Genomic DNA, 25,015 nt, shown 5'->3' with positions numbered 1-25,015 from the left:
AGAGAGAGAGGAGGAAGCAGACTCCCCGCTGAGCAGAGAGCCAATGTGGTGCTTGATCCCAGGACTCTGGGATCATGACCTGAGCCGAAGGCAGAGGCTTTAACACTGAGCCACCCAGGCACCCCTAGGCCATTAATTCTTAATAATACTATCAGGTTACTATTGCTATCATTTTATAAAAAATTTTAAAACAAAAGATAAAAATAATCATAGAATTCAGAGCACTCTTTGCTGAAGAGAAGACAGCAATTCCATATCCTTATACATTCAGGTGCATGCACACACACGTGCACACCAAACCTTTGTTTGTTCTCATTTTTCAGGCCATTGAACACTTGTCCTGAATCTTATTAGCCCTCTAATGAGTGTTAGGGAACCTCCACTTTAAAAGGCAAATAAAAGCCATCTTACATATTAAGATGTGAATGTTTTCAGTTGTTTTTGTTTTTTAGGATTTTAATTTATTTGAGAGTCAGCGAGAACACGTGCCCGGGGAGGGCCAGAGGGACAAGCAGACTCCCTGCTGAGCCAGCAGCCCATTGTGGGTGCTCAGTCCCAGGACTCCAAGATCATGACCTGAGCTCTTATCTTTCCTCAATATAGTAAAGGAAAGGAGACCTAGTGGAATCAATTTCAGATCTCTGACATTAGCTATTCATGTTTGCGGTGGCAACTTCTGGAAGTCAGCGTTTTAGCCAAAGCTGACATGTGAATAATTTCCCAAGTTAGCTTTGGTAAAATCACTAAGTTGAGTATCTATTTTAGTGAAATAGAATATTTTAAAGGAGATGCAACTTACTACATTAGGTACATGAGATAATTGAAAAATGCTAAAATAGTGCCTAATTTTTAATGGTTATGGCTTAATGCACTTGAAATAAACAATATTATAAAAGCATTTGATCAGCCAGAGGAAGCATGTTTATAATTTCTGAGAATATTGCCAGCTTTGTGCTTGGATAGCCCACAGAACACTCCCCTACCCCGCAATCATTTGTATTATTTCTTCTGTTGGTTTGGTTCTTTTTTGATATTATTTGTCATCTGTGATATTAATTATATGTGATGTTAATTATTAATATTTAATCAGTAATACTTCTGGATGTTTGTTACTTAAAATCATTTCCCTCTTTTAAGGTTTAAGAAGCATATCCCTTACACATTCCCCTGACCCTGCTGCCCACACTATTTATTTAGCACCCTCAGTAAAGAACCAACTAATGCTGGCCAGTGAGTTCAGAGGTTAAGCCCAAGTTCACACCCATTTAGATCATCTTATATTAATACTCAAGCCTCCTGGCTTTCTGGCTTCTGCAGTTAACATGCCTTGAACATAGGACCTGAATACGGCCTGGCTTTGGAATCCCACAGATTCCTCTTCGTGAGGAAGCTGTCTTTGTTTCCAAGCCACGGTCCTTAGGCATCGGGAGTGTCAGCAAAGTGGAGTTTTGTCTGTTGTAGTGTTAACTGCGAACCAAAGTTCAAATACTGTGGGTGTTGTTTATTATAATACCCCAGATTTGCGTAGCACCGTATTTATGTTGCACAGAAGCGAAAACTAACAAAGAGAGATTATTCCATGGGGTTGGGTAGCTAGTAAGTTGAGGGGGAATGTGCTCTCAAGAACACAAATCTGGAGAAATAACTTTTACACAGTGCTCTTTGGATCACAGCATGTCTCAGTGGTAACTGCAGATTCATCTTGACCTGGCTTCCGTGCCAGCCGGAAGCTGGACCAGGGCCAGGAAGCCAGCAACTCCCGGTGATTTTCTTCTAAATGGTGGGGCGGTATTAAATTGTTTGTGTCAACCTGAATTCCCACAGAAGAAAATGTGGTGCATTACTGCAGCCTCCTTGAAGCATGTCCAGATTAATAGGCAGAGAAGGCCTGTGCAGTCTTTGAAGCCCATTTCATGCTATCCTGGATTGGGGGAGGATGCCCAGTGCCAGGGGGACTTGAGGGGTTCTTCCCCGCACACTCGGAATTTCAGCCCCAGTGCTGCAGTCGTAGCTGGAGAGAGCTGAATGTTGAGGAGCCACTGACGATAATGAGGTTAACCTCTGAGTGCTTGCCCTGTGGCAGGTATCAGGCTTCCTTGCTTCTGGGCAGTGTCTTCATTTAATCCCCAAACAAGCCTGAGAGGTGTAGGTATGTTAGGAGTCCCATTTTACAAATAAAGAAATTTAAAGCCTGATAACAATAGCCACCAACATTTGAAGAACTCTTTTCTATAGAACAAGAACTCTTTCCAGCACTTTGCATATCTTAGCTCATTTACACATCAAGACAAGACTATGGTGAGCAGTTACTGTTGTCAGCTTCTTAGTGATGAAGAAACTGAGGGCCAGAGAGGTTAGGGGACCTGCCACAGGCGCACAGCTCATCAGCGATGGGGCTGAAACGCAGTCATTGTCTGCCACCTTGTCCTTGGGCACACCTCAGGCACTTCGCTCTGAGGTCCGGGGTGGAATGGGCCGAGGATGGATGGTTGGTCCAGGCATGTCTTCATACCTTCTGAAATCAGTTTCTTAAGAGTTCCTATTATGGGCAGTTGGAAAGAAACACAGGAGCCAGTGCAGAACCTGTACACTTGAGAATTTTAGATCCATAAATGCTATTCTTTTTTTTTAACATAAAATATTTTATGTGTTTATGTATTTTTCAGTAACTTCCTTTATAGAAGATTCTTCGTTCTCATCTCGGGGACACATAATAGGCCTCTCTTAAATCTTGGGACTTGGATCCTTACCAACCAGTGTAATCCAGATGAACAAAATACTGTGTTCCTATAAAAAGCCTTGCAGACAGTCTAAACCATTTTAATCTTGGAAATGATACCTCATTTATACTTTAATATTTAAAGCTCTAATAAAGCAGAGATTATTTGTATAAATTACTGCCTATGAAAATAATACCTAACAGCTGGCATATGTCAGTGGAAGAATAATGGCTTTTTGCATTCAGTTTTTTTGCCCTAAACCTAATTCACCAGTTTCTAATTAGAATTAAGTCCAAATGTTTAAAACACACACACACACACACACACACAGAGCTAAGGATTTTAGTTGGTGTAATACAAACTGTCACTTTTAAGGACAGATTTTCTCAGTTTGCTGCTAAAATTGGAAAATGCTTAACATGGATCCTGCTATTTTATTAAATAGTGGATTGAAATGTTTGAAGCTTGTTTTACATTGAAAGCTTCACTTCTTTACCGCTGATGAAGATATGCTAAAGGCTCCAAACTCCAGCCATCCTTTTGACAGTAATGAAAGTGGACTTTCATATATATTGGGCTCTCTCCTCCCTCTAGAGAGATTTTATTATGTGTACACCTGGATTTTACTCTATTAGGATGTATGCTCGTGTGTTCAGAATAGTTTGTTTTTCAGGTATTGGCCTACTCGGATCATAGCTTGCTAGTGCCCTGGCCTAGAAGTGTGTCTTCTCTTTGTGACAGATTGGAACCATGTAGCCATAGTCAAAATTCAGGCAGGTGATGAACAAGATTTTTTTTAACAGTTTATTTTTTTATTTGACAGACTGAGCTCACAAATAGGCAGAGAGGCAGACAGAGAGAGAGGAGGAAGCCCACTTGCTGCTGAGCAGAGAGCTCCATCCCAGGACCCTGGGATCATGACCTGAGCTGAAGGCAGAGGCTTTAACCCACTGAGCCACCCAGGCACCCAAGATTTTTAAAAACCCAAACCACTTTATTTTGAACTAACTTTAGAGTTTTCTCAAAGTTGCAGAAATTCTACAGAGTTCTCCTGTATGTACGCTTTCCGGACTTCCCCTAATCTTCACATCTGATGCAACCGTGGTGCAATTGTTAAAACTGGGAAATTAACACTATTACACAATTACTAACTGACTCAGACCTTATCCAGATAATTACTACAGTTTTCTCGCTAATGTCATTTTCCTGCCCCAGGATCCTGTCTTGGCTCCGGTGTTGAATTTTCTTGTCATTTCTCCTTGGTCTTCCGAAATGGGAGAGCCCCGCTTTCTCATCGGCTTTCTCATTGGCTCTCTTACGCAGCTAGCTTACTGCTGGTGAGGGAAGTGTCCCTGTGTCCACTGGGCAGTAATTTTTCTTCCCTTTTGTAGTCATAACAATGTTTCAGGGATACCTTGAAACGATAACTTTTTAAAAACTTTGCTCAATTAAGTAAATCTTGGGTGGAAGTTGGTGGACACAGATTTAAGGCACTTAAACTTAGGAATCATGAAATGCCAGGCAGAACTTGAACAAACAGGAATGAATGTATAGGATCATGGCACCCTTTAATCGACTATCCTTTTGCTGACTTTTTCTTTACAAACGGAAGGTCTTTGATTACGAGTGCTGTCGCCGCTGCGCAGGTGCTAACTAGATGTTACAAAGGCAAACTTCAGTCAGTATTGGTTCATACTGGGACTGCGATAACTGGCTTTCCCAGGGCCGAGCTGGAGCGCTTGCCTGCTTGTAATGGGGCACCTTCCTGTCCGAAGAAACATGATTCACTCAGTAAGGGGGGAAAACTGCCCTCTTCAGAAGATGCTCCCTCCACAGCAGGCACTTCCCCAAACCCCAGAGCCAGATGAGATTCTGAGATGATTGCTGCAATGAGGAAGGAAATAACGGGGCTTGCATTTCACTTTGGACTGGGAACGCTGCTGCGCAGATCCTGAGCCCATTCGTGAAGGGCGGCAGGGCTGAGGTGGGCCCAGGAGCTGCGTCTCTTGAGATGATGATTAAAGGCCCTCATTTAAGTTAGGCTCAGTTTAGATTACTTACATTTATTTATTTATTTTTTTAAAGATTTTATTTATTTATTTGACAGAGAGAGATCACAAGTAGGCAGAGAGGCAGGCAGAGAGGGTGAGAGGGAAGCAGACTCCCTGCCGAGCAGAGAGCCTGATGCGGGGCTCGATCCCAGGACCCTGAGATCATGACCTGAGCCAAAGCCAGCGGCTTAAACCACTGAGCCACCCAGGTGCCCCTACTTACATTTATTTATGGCTTTAAGCCACACCAGGTTTTCAACCATGTTACTAGAAGCACTTTTTACCAAGTTGAGTTTCTGTCCTTGTAAAGCTGAACTCTTTTCCCTGAGCCAAATTAATAAAATGGAATTTCTTATTAAGAATGAATTATTAAGTTAAATGGAAGCACTGGGCTGGGAAGCAATTGATGCAATTTGTTTTCAAAGCCTTAAAAGTGCTGCAGTGTGCATAGATCACAAGGACTGGCTTAAGTGCCAAACGGGGCATTAATTTTCTTTCGTAGAGGATTGCAGGTTCACAGGATATCAGAAGTGCTGACTTGGCAGTGCAGTCCCATTTGTAACATGTTAGATCAGGAAACAGATTGATTTATACATTGATGTAGTGGATCCAGGCCCTGCGTGTGCTTCAGAAAATGGAGGCACATTGAGTAAGAGTTTTCAGAGGAAAGTGCAAACATCAGGGAACAAAACCGATCCTGCCGTAGTCTAGGTAAGGTTGGCATCTGTTTGATTTGTTGGTTCCTAGACCTGGTCCACAGAGGCTTTTTATATTTCAGATGATACCTTCTTGAGAGTCTCTTATGACCACAAGGATTAATCTTTCTGAACTCAAAAGTGAATCACTGCCGCGTATTAGCTGTCTGGAGTGATGCCAGTTACTCTCCTTTCTTGGTGGTAACCGACGTGAGGGGCTGCTACCGCTTCGCTGCCTCTTCCTGTTGCTTTAACCTCTGGCAGTTTCGACTCTCTTTAGGGAAGGCGATGCTGACCGTCTCAGCACAAAGAGCAAATGCACTCATCACTGATGTATTGACCTTCGTGGTTGACCCATAAACTGAACATTTATACAGTTGGAACTCTTGCGGTCTTTTAGCCAACAGCCATAATGAGTAACATGTGGAACATAATCTTTGGTGCTGGTAAGTGGCTGCCTGCACCCTTTGGACCATGCCACGTCTGTAGCTTGGGTGAGCTCACGTAACTAATGGACGCTGTTCCTTACATGATTTCATGTTTAGAATTTAAGAGGTTAGCCCTCCCTCCCCCCAGTAGTTCTGCCACACCCGAAATCCCATTTGTGTAATAGCTGCTTTTAATATTAAAATATACAAGGCCGGGGCTCCTGACTGGCTCAGTCAGTGGAGTGTGCGACTCTTGATCTCAGGGTTGTAGGTTCAAGCCTCATGCTGGGGGTAGAGATTACTTAAAATCTTAAAGGGATGCCTGGGTGGCTCAGTCATTTGAGTGTCAGAATTTTGATTTCAGCTCAGGTCATGATCTTAGGGTCATGAGATCAAGCCTTGTGTTAGCCTCTGCTCCGAGTATGGAGCCTGCTTAAGACTCTCTCCCTCGGGGCACCTGGGTGGCTCAGTGGGTTAAAGCCTCTGCCTTCGGCTCTCAAAAGCAGAACGGCCAGTAGAAGAGGCATTTTGGTACACGCATTGAACATATCTGTCTTGTGTGTGCTTACCCCTCTTAATGATTGGTTTGAATTAATATACCATTAGAGTGTTGCCTATAAATAAATGTGTGTTCCTTTCCACAGGTATCCTTGAATGTTCTTTCTCTTTTTTCTGAAGATTTTATTTTTAAGTAATCTCTACACCCAGCGTGTGGGGTCTGAACTCACAACCCTGAGATCAAGAGTTGCTTGATTCTACTGACTGAGCCAGCCAGGCGCCCCTCTTCTCTTTTTCTTATCAGCCTGTAGCTTTATATGCAGTTACCTGGAATCCTAAGATCTGCCTTCTTTAATAAATGATTAATCGTCACAGTAGGGCTACAGTCAATTCCAGTTGATAGATTGTTCTCTTCTTTGGATTTAATTGAGGTGTTTTTTTCAACCCTGATTGATCTTGGCAATATTTTCAACCCAAATTAGCTTTCTCCCAGTTATCCAACAAGTGTCTGTGCTTTCGTCTCTTGTCCTGGTCGAAAGTGGGCTTCTTTTAATAAGATCCTAACTAAATGTGTGGAGGATGGCAAATTTTTCCTGGAGGAAAGGTCATAATGTATTCCAAAATCAGTCTCCTGATTGGAAGGACCATTAATGTCCATATCATCCATCAACACAAATAAATGAGAGTTGCTTAGAAAGCGCATATTTTCCATATATTATAAAAGTCAAAGCTACGCTTTCTGTTAATTGAAAAACCATTTTATGTTAATTGCTCTTTTAAAAAAGAGCAACACAATAGACCATACAGTCTTTAACCCTATATACCAAGTTTTTAACATTTTATTTTCTTATGTTTTAAAGATTTCATTTATTAATTTGACAGAGAGAGACACTAGGGAGGGAGGGAACACAAGCAGGGGGAGCAGGAGAGGGAGAACAGGCTTCCCGCTGAGCAGGGAGCCCAATGTAGGCCTTGATCCCAGGACCCTGGGATCATGACCAGAGTGGAAGGCAGCTCCCTAAGACTGAGCCACCCAGGTGCCCAGTTTTTAACATTTTAAAAAACTGCTTAATTTTTATTTTGAAAGAACTTCTACATTAGGGGAGACTGCAAAACTCCATTGTGGATGTTGCCATCAGTATTGGCATAATTCTAGGTGCTGGGATGCCTGTTTTCTCTAGAACAGGAGACTTTTTTTTATCTAATACAAGATAAAATTGTTCATGAAATCCCTTCTAGTGTTCTGTTTCCATGAATGATACTGTCTCTCACTGAGGGATGAAGCCATGCTTGACATCTTCCTCACTGCCCTCCCCAAACCAATCTGTCCCCAAGTCTTGCTCCTTGTGCTATCTCACCTCTCATATCCGTTTCTCTGCTGTACTGCCTTTCGTCCAAGTACCATCTTCCTTCTCTCCCTCCTCACTCGCCCCCTGCTCTCCCGAGTCCGCAACTCCAGCTTCCTGAGCCATCCCCTGCATATGCTTGTTCCCTTTCAGTCTCTTTGCCATCCTGCAGCCAGGAAAAAGTATCGCAGCTGCATTTTGAAAATATTAACTTTGTGTTTAAAACCTCCCAGCATCTCAGTGATAAAGACAGAAGTCCTTTCTTGGTCTACACACTGTGTAGGCTTGTCCCCGCGTGCCTCTCTGTCCTTCTGCTTGCTGTCTGCCTCTGCTTTCTCTCCACGTGGGAACTCGCAAGCACTGCTCTTCAGGAGGCTTCCCTGACCATCTCCGTACCCCACCCTACGTTCAGTTGCCTTCCTGTCTGCGGCTTCAGCATTGGGTTCTTTTCCTTTGTAGGACATCTAGGAATGTGATCACATGTTTTCTTACATGTGAGTATGGACTCTTGGGCTAGACTCTAAGTCCCGTGAGAGCAGAGACTATAACTTTTTGCTCACTCTTGTGACCTAGGCATTTAGCATGTTGCTTTGCAAACTGGCAGCTGTTCAACAAAATTTTGTTGAGTGAGTGAATTACTGGAACTTTAGCCATTCTGCACTTTTGTGGCTTCCTAATTAAGGAATGGGAAATAGATGAGCTCATGTTAGTGCAGATCGCGGTTGGATTATAGGCTCCCAAGTTAGAAGTATCCAGGTGGGGAGTGGGGTTAGATTTTCCATTGACCTTTTGCTTTGATCGTTTAAGTCCAACAGTTGTTTTTTCTGGCCTAACTCCTGGGAAAATGATTTGTTTATGAAGATAAAAATAATAAATAATGAAATTTTAAAAGATCAGTTCTCCTGTCACACAAGCCGTTGGAGGACTGTGCCTTCGTGCCAGCTTTTTGGAGTAAACATGGATATTTTTCCCCCTCTTTGGTAGGCTCTTGCAGCTAATGCCGGAACAGGATTTGCTGTCGCCGAGCCTCAAATTGCAATGTTTTGTGGGAAGTTAAATATGCATGTGAACATTCAGACTGGAAAATGGGAACCGGACCCAACAGGCACTAAGAGCTGCTTTGGAACAAAAGAAGAAGTTCTTCAGTACTGTCAAGAGGTAAGAGTGTTTCTAGAATGGGAAAACGGCTTTTTTCTTCTGGGTCAGACTTGAACCTCTTTACCTTAGAAGACCCAACTTGCTAATGACAGAGCCCCGGGCCTTTTATTTCTAAATATATATGATGTGACAGACTTGTCAAAGGCTTTGCTCGTGTGCAGAGCGAGCTCTTGGTTCTTTTGGGAGGGAATAGTACAGTGGCTGGGCGGACCCATACAAGTAAAGCCTGGTTCTCTCGACTTCCCACTTACTCTGCGAGGATGTTAGGCCAGACCTGTCAACATGTCATGTGTATGCTAGTAAAGCCTGGTTCTCTTGGCTTTCCACTTGCTTATAGAAAGCCACAGTATTGGAAATGATAATCTCAGGTCTGACTCAACTTACCTTTAGGGTTAAAACTTGACCTAGGAATGGATGTGGGATGTTTTAGCTTCTTACCAAGATTAGCATGGAGGGCCAGAGTTAAAGTAGTATTCCCTAATTTCATCAGCAGACATTTCCATGGACTTGCCTTTTAATAGGTTTTTCTTCTCAGCTATTTACATGCATCCTACAAGTGGACTTGATACCTAATAGATTTATTTTGGGTTGAGAGCTTGCTGCTTTACAAAAATAAATAAAGATTTAATCCTTATTTAAACCTTAAATAAAGATTCCTTTTTATTTTTTTTAGAGAACACATTGGAAGTGGTCAAAAATCAACCTGTCAAAAGGAAACTAATGCTTCCAGTATTCTTTTACTGGATGTGTTCACTTAGAACCGGGAGTAGGAGAGTGGAAGTTGAAGATTTATAGAGCTTAATGATGACATGACATCAGGCATCCTTACTTGCAAACGAATGTCCATTTATTATGGATCAAGTACATTTATTTTGCGAGTGTTTTCTTTTCTTTGCAGATGTATCCAGAGCTACAGATCACAAACGTGATGGAAGCAAATGAGCCTGTCAGTGTTGACAATTGGTGCCGGAGGGACAAGAAACAGTGCAAGACGCACATCGTGATCCCTTTCAAGTGTCTTGGTGAGTGTCCCTTAGATGCATTTGGTTACAGGAACCTCCAGGAAGGGGACGTTGCTCATTTTTACATGTAATGTTCTCTAGCCCCACAGTGAAATTTCTACATTGGTTAAGGAGCCAAGGGCTGCAGGAGTGTATTGTGGGCCTCCTTTTTGAATATTTACTGCTTTCTAGGGTCAGTGGTTGATTTATCTTTGATGGTCATGACCTCTCCCATCGTGGGCATCCTCTGTGTTTTAAGGCTGGGCTTTTTGCACGGCGTGAGTCAGGGTGCTGTCCTGAGAGCAGCCCAGCTTTGCCTCATGCTGATGTTTGAAATTCCCGTTTTCCAGTTGTAGTAGTGAGTTTTACCGACTAGCCCAAGGAATGGAGGCTTCTCTTCCTCTTACTTAATCCTACACACATTTGGCAAGGTACTGAGAGGCTGTATTGCTGGCGAGGCCAGACTTGTGGGAGTTTTCAGAAGTGACTCAGCTCCCTGTGCACACACACGTTCAGAGAGGCCTGGGCTAGGCCCTGTGCCGCCTGCCGTTCTGAAGGGCCCACAACTGCGGTGGGGGTGTCTGACCCTGTGGTTGGTGTTCATAGAGCTAACTTAACTAAAACTGAGCAAGAAATTTTTATTCCCCAGAAACAGTTGTTTCCAATGCTTACCTAGTTACTGCCTTCATAGTCCTAACGACGCGTCACTGAGGCATCCGTTTGTACTCACGTGTGTGTAGTCTGGGTGATTCAGGAGCAGACATGGTCTTAGAAGCTTAAAAGGTCAAAATAATTGATTTTTGATGATGCATGATAGATTTAACGTAGATATAGCACGAACGGGCATTCTGGGTAGTTCGTAGATGTATTTAATTTTAGCCATTAATTTAACTTGCTCTACTTCCTCCCTTCATTAAAGCCTTTCCTAAAATGGAATAAGTTGCTTTTCTCATTCTCACCTCACATGTATCAAAATAACAGGAAGAGTCCGCTAAGTAACTAAGTTACTAAGTACTAAGTAACAGTGTTTAAAATTTGTAGCAGTTACTGTTTTAAAGTATTCAGTAGAGGGGGAAAGAGGAACCGTGCCCATGCTTACCACTGCTCACTTTAAAATGGAGGATCATGCAGTCCGGAGGGTGAGACCCAGAAACCTTTTGTGTGGTGTGGTTTTAAGGATGTTCTCCCATTCCACTTGGCTCTCAGAACTCTCCGGGAATGAAGTTTCATTCACTCTCTATAAAATTCATGAACTAATTGAAATAGGAGTGTATTTTTGAGTATTTGTAGACAAGAGATAGAGTATTTGCAGTCGTTTTTTCCCTTTGCATTGTAACCCTACCCCACCCCACCAGGACTTGGCAGCTGGTTACCCCTCCTGCATGCTCTTTGTCGTGACTCCATACCTCATCCCGAGCTTTGGTCTGGAGATCTGGGAGACCTCTCTCTCCCCATATCCAGTCAGTTTTGAAGCCTGATTCATACCTCTTCAATACGGCTTCTCTGCCTGGTTCCCAGACTGCACACTGAGGCACCAAGGGCATTGGTGTAAACTTAGGGTGTGAGCATTGTGGTGGGGTATTTTTGATTTTCAAGGGAGACACATCTCAGACATACCATGACTACTAGCTGGAGGTATTCATACTTGCCGCATCCTATGGCTCCATTCCTTCAGTGACCTCCTATCTTTCTGTACTGGTATCTTAGTGGTTCCTGCGTTGAAGAGCCAGGCGCATGCTAACGTAACTGGAGGGGGAGGAGAAGGAAGCGCGCTGGGATTCAGTCAGTTGCAGTGCTGGCGGAGTTATGTGGCGCCCAGCAAGCACTAAGGGGTTAGGACACAAGGACTTACTAAGTAGTTGGACCTAACTATCCAGCTTTTGGGTGTTCTTTTGGCCTGGAAGTATAAAACATTACTGAGACACTCAGGGTGCTATGACTTGAAAGTTGGGAATGTCTGGCTTATATCCTTTTCCTCCCATCGGATTCCTGCTGCTCTGGTCCCTGCCCGTTCGTTCTTTCCTGCCTGGATGGTGACAGCGGCCTCCATGGGTGCTTCTCTGTTCTGTTGTCTAGTCTTTTGCCCTCTGACCTCAAATGAAGATTGAGTTGTTTTTCTTGCACCTAAAAGCCTTTAGTAGCTCTCCTTCACCTAAAAGATAGGTTGGTTTAAGCTCCCTAGCTTAGTTAAAAACTCCATAATGTGGCCTTTGCTCAGACCTTCTAGGTTGTCTGCCACCCCTGCTCTGCATGCCATTCCTCGTCACCGTGGCATTCACGCACCATCCAACTTTCATTGCTGGAATGCCTTTCCTCTACTTCCTTTGCTTGGGAAGTTCTCCCTTCAAGGCTTACTTCAGGAGCTGCCTGAATATTTATTTTATTTTTAAATATTTACTTATTTATTTGAGAGAGAGAGAGACGCACACATGAGCCAATACAGGGGTGGGGGAGGGGCAGAGGAAGAGGGAGAATCTTAAGCAGACACTCCCCTGAGCACAGAACCCAATGGGGGTGGGGGTGGGGGTTGGGGGTTGGCGCTTGATCTCATGATGCCATGATCGTGACCTGAGCAGAAATCAAGAGTCAGATACTCAGCTGACTGAGCCACCCAGGTGAGGGGCTTCCTCCTTTAAAGAAAACTTTTCATCCCGGTTATATTTTCTATCCAGATACGCGGATTTCTGAAATTCTCCTATTGTTGCCATTGCATCTGTCACCCCGTACAGTGATGATCTGTTTCTGGATCTTTCTCCAACTTTGCTGTTAACACTGTGAAACCAGGGACGCTCCTTTCATCCTCTTTGTCCTCTGGTACAGTGACCGTGTCTAGAACAGAGGATACACTTTTTAATGATAATTAGAAGATAAGACTGCTTACCATAGCTGGTACACGACAGAAATCGTATTTTAATGCTTTATTTTCCAATATGCTGTATATAGTTTGAATTTTTCAGTGCTAAGAACCAAACAGTGAGGGGCACCTCGGCTCAGTGGGTTAAAGCCTCTGCCTTTGGCTCGGGTCGTGCTCCCAGGGTCCTGGGATCGAGCCCTGCATTGGGCTCTCTGCTCAGGGGAGAGCCTGCTTCCTCCTCCCTCTCTGCCTGCTTGTGATCTCTGTCTGTCAAATAATAAATATATAAATCTTAAAAAAATCAAACAGTGAAATGATATTGTTGCTAATTAAATGTATAAAGTACAGTTTGACCATCAACTATTCAATACTTTCTTTGCATGTGGACACCGAGTGAAGTATTGTATGGTCTTTGATGTTTAATTCAGACAATTTTTTGTGTTTATACCTGTATCCATTTGGACAGCTTCTTAAATACATACAGTTGCCTAAGGCTAAGCTAGTAAAGGACCAGGAGACTGGAATTCAAGGGAGGTAGCAGGACAGAAATACTGCCAATTCTTCCTTGTCATCATTTAAGAAGCAGATTTCCTTTATTTATTTGTTAGAGAGAGAGCACGAGCAGTGGTGGGGGGAGAAGCAGACTCTCCACTGAGCAGGGATCCCAGGACCCTGGAATCATGACCTGAGTCAAAGGCAGACGTTTAACGGACTGAGCCACCCAGGTGCCCCTTAAGAAGTAGATTTTAATGTCTTTCTCCTGTCCCCTCCCCATCTCCCCATAGAGCACCCAAGTAGAACTGAGCTTGATTCATAATTAGCACCACTTTCTCTTTTCCATATTCTTAGAAAGCATTCTGGTGATAGTCTTTTAGAGTTGCTTTTGCCTTTAAAATTAAGAATAATTTGGGGCGCCTGGGTGGCTCAGTGGGTTAAAGCCTCTGCCTTCGGCTCAGGTCATGATCCCAGGGTCCTGGGATGGAGTCCTGCATTGGGCTCTCTGCTCAGCGGGGAGCCTGCTTTCTCCTCCTCTCTCTCTGCCTACTTGTGATCTCTGTCTGTCAAATAAATAAATAAAATCTTAAAAAAAAAAGAATAATTTAGGGCGCCTGGGTGGCTCAGTGGTTTAAGCCGCTGCCTTCAGCTCAGGTCATGATCTCAGGGTCCTGGGATCGAGTCCCGCATCGGGCTCTCTGCTCGGCAGGGAGCCTGCTTCCCTCTTACTCTCTCTGCCTGCCTCTCTGCCTACTTGTATCTCTCTCTGTCAAATAAATAAATAAAATCTTAAAAAAAAAAAGAATAATTTAAAAATAATCTCAAGTTTACAAAATGCTTAGAAAATTGTACAAAGAGTTCCTGTATACTCTTTCCTCAGATTTTCCAACTATTACCATTTGATGATACGGTAAAATTAACTGTATTTACTCCCCCAACACCCTCAACCCTCGCTCTCTGTTGCTGGGTTTTTGCATTTGAGTCATTTAAGTGATGTCTTTTTATTCCTTAGTACCTCAGTGTAGATTTTCTAGATACAAGGACATTCTCCTATGTAACCACATCATCAAAATCAGGAAATTATCATTGATCTAAATCTAATCTACAGACCTTATTCAAGTTTCACCTTTTATCCAGTAATGTCAGATCTAATTCAAGATCACACACTGCATTTAGTCTCTCCTTGTCTTTCATAACCTTGGCATTTTTGAAGAGTACAAATTATTTTGTGGAAATGCCTTGCAATTTGGGTTTGTCTTATGATCCTTTTATTTATTTATTTTTTTAAAAGTAGGCTCCATGCCCAACACGGGTTGAACTCATGACCCTGGGATCGAGAGTCAGACACTTAACCGACTGAGCCAGGCAGGCGCCTCTTACGATTCTTTTGATTTCTGTATTTTTGAGGAGGCTATGCCAGATGCATCGATCTTGCTGCATGATACTAGGAGTTACAGGTTGTCCGTGGTAACTTTATCATCTGGTTCAGATGTTGTCTGCATTCACTGATTTCCTTATGAACTCATTGTCCAGATTTGACAAAAAGATTATCCAGGCTGATCCCATACTTTCCTGCTTCTACCCCTGGAGTCTGCCATTTCTCCAGGAAGCCCTGGTTTCTTTCAGGGGAGAATGGTATTTAGAAACCAGGTCTGGGTATTATGTGTATTAGGATATTGTTGCTTCTAGGCCCACTCAGCAGACAGAGTTAAGAAATACATGTATATATACATATACACGTACACATAAATCCATATTTCTATGCATATATTAGAAATATTAGCTCATATTGATGTCTCCAGTTCCATTATCCTCAGTATATATATGTAATCAGCACCTCCTATAAATAATCAGTCTTTGCTTTTTTTTTGATAGAAAGAGAGGGAGAGGCAGGGAGGGGTGGAGGCAGAGGCAAAGGGAGAGAGAATCCTGGGGATCAGGCTCCATGCCCAGTGCAGAGCTTAGCGCGGGGCTCGATCTCCCGACCCGAGATCATGACCTGAGCTGAAATCAGGAGTCAGACGCTCAACCAGCTGAGCCACCCAGGCTCCCCAGTCAGTCTCTGCTTTAAAAAAAAAAAACCAGGTTTGTTGAGCCGTAATTCACATTCTATATAATTCACCCATTTTAAAGTCTATAGTTTAATGGTTTATAGTATATTCAGGGAGTTACACAACCATACAGAATTCTTTTAACATACAGGCTGTACTAAATTTGGATGCAGTAGAAAGTAAGAGTCCTGTACATTTTATTCACCAGAAGTAACCACAGTAACTCTTCCTGTGCATAGTAAGACGAATACCACATGTTGGAACAAAGTGATGGTAGAAGTATGGTTAGCTTCGGCCCGGAGACCCCCTTGAAGATATTCCTAGCTAATGGGGCGCCTGACTGGCTCAGTCGCTAGCGCATACAGCTCTTGATCTCGGGGTTGTGAGTTTGATCCCCGTCTTAGGTGTAGAGCTTCTTTTAAAAAATAACAATAAAAAAAGATAATTACTGCCTGGCAAACCTAAAGTGTTCATGTCACTCAGCTCTGCCCTCTTCTGATGCTTAAGGACCCATCAGAGTGACCTGTTTCAGTTCATTCTCTCCCTTCTCAAAATGACCTTGTATCTTAGGTTACTACTACTCATTGACTCCTGTTTGTCTCTAAAAATGTACGTAAATGATAGGTAGGTAGGTAGGTAGGTAAGATGATCCAAGTAGGGCGGGGTTTGTGATGTGTGAAGAAGCAAAACTGGTATTTTGGGGGAAGGAGTTAGTCATCCCTGACATTTCTATGTAGGCTGGCTCCTGTACCAAAAGAAGAGAGCTTTATGAGCCCGTGACTGTTTTTGTTTTGGGTTATTTATGGATGGCGATCTGGACAGAGAGTGTGACTGTGATGACTGCCAAGGACAGTTCTCATTCTCAGAGGCTTTGGGGTGCTGCCTTCAGCAGCTGCACCTTGGGGTCTTACTATCTGTCACAGGTATCTGTTAGCTGCTCGTTTTCTACCTTTGAATTCATGACAGCCCATCCATAGTTCACCCCATCCCCACCGTGGGCCCTGGAGTGTTTCTGCTCATGAGAATTATCCTGGGTCTCTCTCTCTTTTTTAAAGATCTTATTTATTTGGCAGAGAGAGACACAGGAGAGAGGGAACACAAGCAGGGGAGGTGGGAGAGGGAGAAGCAGGCTTCCCGCTGCGCAGGGAGCTGGATGCTGGGCTTGATCCCAGGACCCTGGGATCTTGACCTGAGCAGAAGGCAGATGCTTAACAACTGAGCCACGCAGGCATTCCTTATACTGGGTCTTTAACCTCAGAGCCCTGTTTACCTCTGAGACATCTGCTAGTCTAGGTGGCCACTAGACCTCGCAGAAATTTGCATTCGATGGTCAGGTCAATTCTTTTGGCTCCATCTCATGACAGAAGGTTTTCCCCACCACCTGGTTCGAGCTTCCCAGGCCCCACGACAGACACTGTCTTCCTATCTGCAGCTGGAGAGTACTTTTGCAGTAGGTTTTAAAAAAAAAAAAAATGTGAGTATTGGTGTTGAGGGCTTTCCCAAGTGGGTACACGACCTTTGTTCTTTTTTTTTTTTTTTTTTAAGATTTTATTTATTTATTTGACAGAGAGAGATCACAAGTAGATAGAGAGGCAGGCAGAGAGAGAGAGAGAGAGAGGGAAGCAGGATCCCTGCTGAGCAGAGATCCCGATGCGGGACTTGATCCCAGGACCCTGAGATCATGACCTGGGCCGAAGGCAGCGGCTTAACCTACTGAGCCACCCAGGCGCCCCGACCTTTGTTCTTTTTAAAAGGAATTTAAGCAACTCTGGAAAAGCTCTAAAACCTGGTGGCTGTCATGTCCCTGCTTATGGGGAGACGGTCTGAGAGAGAGAGAATCATAGGATCATAGGGCGTGGGTGGAGGTTGGAGCTAGATCATGAGTGCAGCTTAAAGGAAATCGCAAGTTCATTAGGTTTTGTTAAGTTGCCATATTCATTGATCAGCTTCTTAAATAGTGAAAACAATACAACCTTCTGTGTCCAGTGATTTGGGAAATTGTGGCCACTGTCTATAACAGCCTGTCTGATTAAATTGAGGATTGTTATAAATGGTAAAATTCTAAACTGAAACCAAACCATTTTCAGTGTTCTTCTATAAAACAGAGTAATCGATCTGCCCAAGTCTGGTTTTTGTTTTTGTTTTGTTTTTTCTTAGAAGCTTCTGATGAATGTAGCAAATGCCAAAAAGTACCAGGGAAGTGACAGAACTGATGTTGGGGTTGAAATGGGTTCCTCTTTAGTTTACTTGTTTAAAAAGCTTATTTTCTTTTCTTTCTTTTTTTTTTTTTAAGATTTTATTTATTTATTTGAGAGAGAGAGAATGAGAGAGAGCACAAGTGGAGGGGAGGGCCAGGGGGAGAAGCAGACTCCCTGCTGAGCAGTGAGCCTGATGCCTACTTAATCCTGGCACCCCAGGATCATGACTTGAGCCAAAGGCAGATGCTTAACTGACTGAGCTATCCACCCAGCCCCCAAAAGCTTATTTTCAATAGAAGAAGGTAGAGGAAGCAAAAATAATAATTTCCAGTTTTTGCACCATGATTAACAGTTTGGTGTGTATATGACTTTTCTTGGGGTGCATGGGTGGCCCAGTGGGTTAGGCCTCTGTCTTTGGCTCAATTCATGATCTCAGGGTCCTGGGATCGAGCCCTGCATCAGGAATCTCTGCGGGGAGTATGTTTCCCCCTCCCCCTCTACCTGCCTTTCTGCCTACTTGTGATCTCTCTCTCTTTGTGTCAAATAAATAAATAAAATCTTTAAAAGAAAAAAAGACTTTTCTTTTTGGACACACATGGAAATATGTGTGCTTTTAAATGCATTTTTTTTTTCCTTAAATGGGGTCATACTACATGTGCTCTTTGGTTATTGCTTCTTTTTAAGGGTTGACATTTGAACATCTATTATGTGCTACTCTTAGGGAGTTAAATGTCTTTGAATAAAAGACAAACTTGACCTTAAGGAGTTAACCAAGCTGAAGGAAGAGTGGTAGAGATATGGGGTGTGTTTCCTGCTTTATTTGTTTAATGATTTTCATTTTTATTTATTTTTTTCTTTTTAAGTAGGTTCCATGCCCAGTGTGGAGCCCAACACAGGGCTTGAACTCACTACCCTGAGATCGAGACCTGAGCTGAGATCAAAAGTCTGATTCTCTCCCCTCCCCCCCCCGCCCCAAGAGTCTTGATTCTTAACCAACTGAGCTACTCAGGCACCCCATCTCTTTAATGATTTTTAAAATTTCTTAATCACTATGGGAGTTTTTCCATGTTACATATAGACACAAACCTGTGACCATATGGTATGCCACTGTATATAGCTACCATCATTGAACTAATTTCCTGTTGATGGGCATTTAAGTTGGTTCCAGTTTTTGATATTAACACCGCAGTAAATATCTTTGTTGACTTGCTTAATTATTTCCTTAGAGTATGTTGTTAGAATTGCATTTGTTGACTCAGAGTATTCTTTTTTTTTTTTACATTTTAGTTTCTTGTCAGATTCAGTGATGTTCTCTTCTGGTTTTCAGAGGTCAGACAGATTGATTCAGCCATGGAATAGCTAAGGATTGGTGGCATTTAATTTGGCAGTATAGCATGGAGTTAATTATTAAGTCACTGGCATTTTAAAAGTTTCATTTTAAACTTAATTCTGAAATATAGTATTTGAAGCACAGAGAAAAGATAACACAATATGATGGCCACTCAGTACTCATCATCCTGATTCAAGTTCTTCAACATTGTGCCAGGTTTGCTTGAAATGTTCCAAGGCCCCATACTTCCTTCCCTTTCCTCCCTTCTTCCCTCCCTTGCTCTTGAGGGAACCACTGCCCCCTTGTTGGCATGTTATTCTCACATGTTTTTGAGGGGTGGGGAAGAACCCAAGTTCAAGTAGCTTCTTTATTTTATTTATGTTTTTACTAATTTAAAAATTTTAACTCCAGTGTAGTTAACGCACAGTATTAAGTTAGTTATGGATATATTAGTGACTCAGCAATTCTCCGCATTACTCAGCACTTATCATGATAGCTATATTCTTTAATCTCCATCACCTGTTTCTCCCACCCACCCCCCCCTCCACCTTCCATCTGTCTCGCATGTTTTTATACTTCTTCTATATATGTATGTATCTATAGACCATTTGTTTTAGTGTTTGCAAACTTACATGAATGGTATAGTTCTCTACTTGACCTCTTACAACTTTTACTTTACATCATTTTGGGGTGTGTCTAAGGTGTGATATAAGTAGATTTCATTCGTTTTTAACCTGATATATAGTATTCCATTGTGTTCTTTAAACTCGGTTTATTGTTTTTAATAGACTATATATCTAGTAATAAAATTGCTGTTTTAAATTTTTTTCTGATGTCGCATTTGTACACAAAATTGCGGTTTTACAAATTACAGATTTCTGTATGATAACTATAGGTATATGTATAGTTTGCTTTGTGTGAAGCTACTCAGGTCAAGGCTGTAGCAACATTAGCATCGGTAATCAGAGCTAGCACCCTCACCTGCTGCTCTGTGGGCGCGGTGCACCAGGTTCTGCTCCAAGCTTTCTCTGTGCTCCGCATATTACGTTATTTCATCCTTACAACTCGGTAAGGAAATTGAGGCACAGAAAGGTTAAGTAAGTGGCCTAAGACCACTTTGCTAGTAACGACAGTGCTGAAATTGAACCCCGGCATTTAACCCTGTATACATTGCCTTTTAATATACTCTTTTGTTGCCTTTTTCATAAATTAAATATAAAAATTACTTCGTCAATACAGGGTGATCCCATTAAAACAATATGAGTTGGTGGTTGGATGTCATAGTTTAAGTGATTTCTGACTTGGTCGAGTCTCAGGATTGTTTCTCCTAGTAGAGGCAGATCCTCAATTACCCATGGGGATTTTTTTTTTTTAAGATTTTATTTATTTATTTGACAGAGATCACAAGTAGGCAGAGAGGCAGGCAGAGAGAGGGAGGGAAGCAGGCTTCCTGCTGAGCAGAGAGCCCGATGCGGGGCTTGATGGGGGGCTCGATCCCAGGACCTTGAGATCATGACCTGAGCTGAAGGTAGAGGCTTAACCCACTGAGCCACCCAGGCGCCCCGGATTTTGTTTTTTTAAAGCATTGCTTGTGCCTAGTTGATTGAAAAAAATTATGTCCGTGTTCTACCAGCTTAGAGCCTTTAGGGCGTCAGGGCAACACTCTGTCTGACTTACTACTTTGTGTTCCTGCGTTAGTGTCAGGTGGAGCTGTTCGGCCCCCCAGTTCCCTTGTGCTAATAATAGTGTGAAATGTCATTGCCCTGTGTACGGCTGTTTTATGTGGGGAGGCGCGTTTACTGCTCCAGCTTGTAATGTCAGAGCACACCTCCCCCCTTAAAGTAGATCAAGGACTCCTTTTACTTGTCACTGGGGTCATGGAAGGATTGACTTCTCTAGTGCCCAGAGTCTGAGGCCTGGGGGGAGCGGTCCTGGAGGACCAGGCCACAATGACAAACCTAGGGAGTGGGTCTACGTAGACTTTCCACTACTTCAAAGCCCTGAGACCTTTCTCAGGCCAAATTACTTTCCTATTCACTTCCTCTTTAAAAAAAAAAAAAAAAAAAGGAAAGGAAACCCCCAGAGGTTAGCTGCCTGCTTCCTTTCTCCTGCCCCTACTTACTGCATCTCTTCCTGAACTGAGCACACACCTCTCTCCCTCTCTTTGTTTTCCTCCACTGAGAACCGGTGTAGAGCACCGGTTATTATTGGTGATGCATCAGAATCTCTGTAATGTTTGTTCAGTGAAAATCACTGAGTCCCACCTTAGGCTTAATGAATCAGAATCTCTGGGTGATGATCCACTGATACATGAATATTTTTTTAAAGTAAGTTCTACATACCACATGGGCACATAGACCCCAAAATCAAGTCATCACATGCTCTACTGATGGAGCCAGCCAGGTGCCCCCATGATAGATGTATTTTTAGCCTTTTCTTATGGAATTACAAACATGCCCAAACACAGAGAAAAATAATACTATTAACCCTTACGTACCCGTGGTCCAGCTGTGAAAACGATCATCACTTTGCTAGCCACTCTCCCATTGTCTGTGGACCCATTCCTACCTACTCTTGCTTATTTGGAAACATATCACAGATAGTACTTTTTTTCCTGTAAATATGTCAGTGTGTATTTCTGAAAGATCACGGTCTGTTTTTTGAACAGCTATGTGTATTTTCCTTCCAGCTTTGTATTTTTAAAAAATATATATTTATTTTATTTTATTTATTTATGTGAGACAGTGAGCCACTAGCAGGGGGAGTGGCCAAAGGAGAGGGAGAAGCATGCTCCCCGATAATCAGGAAGCCTGCCTCAGGCTTAATCCCAGGATGCTGGCTGGGATCATGACCGGAGCTGAAGGCAGACGCTTTACCAACTGAGGCACTCAAGCATTCCCCAGCTTTAATATTTTGAAAAGTTTCAGACCTATAGGAAAAAATGTAACAGTGCATACCTTTATATCCTTTACCAAGGTTTTCCAATTTTGCTTTATCAGTCCACTCTGTGTGCGTGTGTGTGTGAACGCATGTGCACATCTTAACCCACTGTTTTTTGTTTGTTTGTTTTTTAAGATTTTATTTTATTTATTTGACAGAGAAAGAGACATCACAAGCAGGCAGAGAAGCAGGCAGAGAGAGAGAAGGGAAGAAGGCAGAGGCTTAACCCACTGAGCCACCCAGGCACCCCGCATGTGCACATCTTATCTAACTTTTGTTATTGTTATTATGCCCTTTGAAAGTAAGTTGGGACATAATGACAGTTCACTTCTAAATATTCGGCTTATTTCTCCTAAGAGCAGGGACGTTCTCCTGTATAACTACAATATAAAAATCATACCTTGGACATTTTCTCTCTGAATGTCCAAATTATGGCCTTATAGCATTCCTTTAAAAAGGATGAAATGTTACATTTGATCAACAGTTCCCCAATTCCTTTTTTTTTTTTTAAAGATTTTATTTATTTATTTGACAGAAAGATCACAAGTAGACAGAGAGGCAGGCAGAGAGAGAGGGGGGAGGAAGCAGGCTCCCTGCTGAGCAGAGAGCCCGATGCGGGGCTCGATTCCAGGACTCTGAGATCATGACCTGAGCCCAAGGCAGAGACTTAACCCACTGAGCCACCCAGGTGCCCCCCCATTCCTTCTTTTTAAAAAATCTTTCATGTCTTGATATTTTTTCAGTTTAGGCTATTTGTTTAAATATATCTCTGAATTTGAATTTGTCTTACTGTTTTATCACGGTTAGACTCATGACATATTTTTGGCAGAAAGACTGTATTGTGATATTTTCTTCTTAGCAAATCACATTTGTCATCTTGTCATTGTCAGTGACAAACCTCGTGTTAGGCTGGTCACCTGGTTAAAAGGTAGCATCTGCCAGAGTTTTCCATCGCAGAAGCACCCATTCCCTTCCGTCGAGCAGTCGTTCCTGATTCACTTATGACAGTGCATTATTAGAGTTCACTTATTACAGTGCTTTGTCTTAGAGCTGTGTGTCTTTAGGTACACAAAGGGCCAAAGTAACAGTCATCTGTATTTCCAAAGAACACCCTGAGATTCTTGGCATTTTGTTATTAGAACTGACATGAGGGAGCCTGGGTGGCTCAGTGGGTTAAAGCCTCTGCCTTCAGCTCAGGTCATGATCTCAGGATCCTCAGGATTGAGCCCCACATTGGGCTCTCTGCTCCACAGGGAACCTGCTTCCGCCTCTCACTCTGCCTGCTGCTCTGCCTACTTGTGATCTCTGTCAAATAAATAAAATCCTTAAAAAAAAAAAAAAACTGGCATGAATTGGGGCACATGGGTAGCGCAGTCAGTTAAGCATCCAGCTCTTGGTTTCGATTCAGGTCATAATCTCAAGGCTGTGGGATTGGGCTGTGTGCTCAGCGCAGAGTCTGCTTGAGAGTCTCTTTCCCTCGGCCCCTCCCACCATCCTCTGTAAAATAAATGAACAAATCCTACAAAAACAAAACAAAACCTAATGTGAGCAGAATTAGGGAATAAGAGACTAGGAATATGAATGCATGTGAACTCAGAGGACTATCTGTGTGTGTCTCAGGTCATGGAATGGTGGAGGTGGGGGGTCCTTTTCCTGTTCTACCCATCATGTGTTGCGTTAGTCCTGCAGCGGGACCGTAAGGGATTAGAGTTTGGGAAGACTCAGGAAAGTCTCAAGCACCATGACTCTGACAGAATGTTGAGCTCTTGTGGCTGCTTGCCTGGATTTGTAATGTCCAGTTGACCTTGGAAGGTGAGAGAGGCCCATCAGCTTTTTTATACATTTGAGATTGCTCCTGCCCCTGCTACAGAACTGTCCTAGTCTTCAGTGAGGGTCCTTGCTACCTCGAATCATCAGATTTGCCTGTCACAAAGCTTTCTCTCTTCTAGTGGGTGAATTCGTAAGTGATGTTCTACTAGTTCCAGAAAAGTGCCAGTTTTTCCACAAAGAGCGGATGGAGGTGTGCGAGAATCACCAGCATTGGCACACTGTAGTCAAAGAGGTAAAGGAATGGATCATGTGTTTTTCTGGTTAAGAGAGAAAGTAGCATTTTCTTCCAAACCTCATGATTTCGAGTTGATTTGATTTTCCCTTCATCTCTTCAAAGTGTAAGATCACTTGTATCTTCTAAATTAAAAATATTTGGGGAGGTATTTTCATAGGAAAATATAGTGTGGACTCCCCAGCCCCTCAAGTTAAGGATGTTAAAAAGCAAGGATGCTGTCTGTTGGGTTCCCAAGGAGGCCGTCCCAACCCTAGGAACTTAAAGTAGAAATAGCCAGTTACAGAAAATCCCTGTCTCAACATATACACCGATAGGATTAGATGCCATTTCATTCTTCTGGGAGGAGAAATAGTCTTTCTTATACTTGCCTTCTGTAGTTAAGTGGGATCACTAGTCAGTGTCTTTGGTCACATTCTGACACCATGCCCTCAAGGCGAGGAATGTAAATTATCGTTGACCACCTTCAGCCAGCATTGATAATTACTAGAAGAACTCCCTTTTCCTTAACTTTTTCTAACTTTGGGCTTTCATTATTCCTGGCTCAGAAGATGTTTCCTCATTGCCCATTAAGCAAAATTTGTAAATCTTCTTAAAATAATGGCATCAGAACTTGTTGACAGTAAATTGATGTGTCCATGAGAGAAAGCATTACATAGTGATTTTTTAAAAAGATTTTATTTATTTATTTGACACAGAGCACAAGTAGGCAGAGAAGCAGGGCCGGATATAGGACTCTATTCCTAGGACCCTGAGATCATGACCTGAAACAAAGGCAGCCTTTTAACTGAGCCACCCAGACGCCCTACATAGTGATTTGATAGGCATTTCTTTTGGATAAAGCTAATGACTAGGGACTACTTGACCAAATGTATTAATGTTCTCTTGTGGACCTGTGGGTTTCCTTTAGGCCTGTCTGACTCAGGGAATGACCTTATATCGCTACGGCATGTTGCTGCCTTGCGGGGTAGACCAGTTTCACGGCACTGAGTATGTGTGCTGCCCTCAGACAAAGATGATTGAATCTACTGTGTCAAAGGAAGAGGAGGAAGAGGAGGAGGAGGAAGAAGAGGAGGATGAAGAGGAAGACTATGATATTTACAAGAGGTAAACTCTTGTCTTGCACCTGTGAAATGGGCCTGCCAGTGCCCGCCTCTGGATAAAGTGGACAGCCCCTTGTTCCGCAGG

General features: G+C 42.8%; 1 protein-coding gene across 4 annotated transcripts in view; it reads left to right on the top strand.

Annotated features, from left to right (window-relative positions):
* The window catches only part of APLP2 (amyloid beta precursor like protein 2), an 84,318-nt gene that overhangs the window by 36,347 nt on the left and 22,956 nt on the right, over positions 1-25,015 (top strand). For all 4 annotated transcript variants that reach the window (XM_046014575.1, XM_046014574.1, XM_046014573.1 and 1 more), the window contains exons 2-5: positions 8,723-8,896; positions 9,795-9,918; positions 23,715-23,827; positions 24,738-24,934. In XM_046014575.1, coding sequence (XP_045870531.1) covers positions 8,723-8,896; positions 9,795-9,918; positions 23,715-23,827; positions 24,738-24,934 — 608 coding nt within the window. The remainder of the gene's footprint in view (positions 1-8,722; positions 8,897-9,794; positions 9,919-23,714; positions 23,828-24,737; positions 24,935-25,015) is intronic.

This window comes from Meles meles, chromosome 8 (assembly GCF_922984935.1).
Source record: "Meles meles chromosome 8, mMelMel3.1 paternal haplotype, whole genome shotgun sequence".
Classification (NCBI taxonomy): domain Eukaryota; kingdom Metazoa; phylum Chordata; class Mammalia; order Carnivora; family Mustelidae; genus Meles; species Meles meles.
The sequence above is the reverse complement of the archived record's forward strand: the minus strand, read 5'-3'. Positions and strand labels throughout refer to the sequence as shown.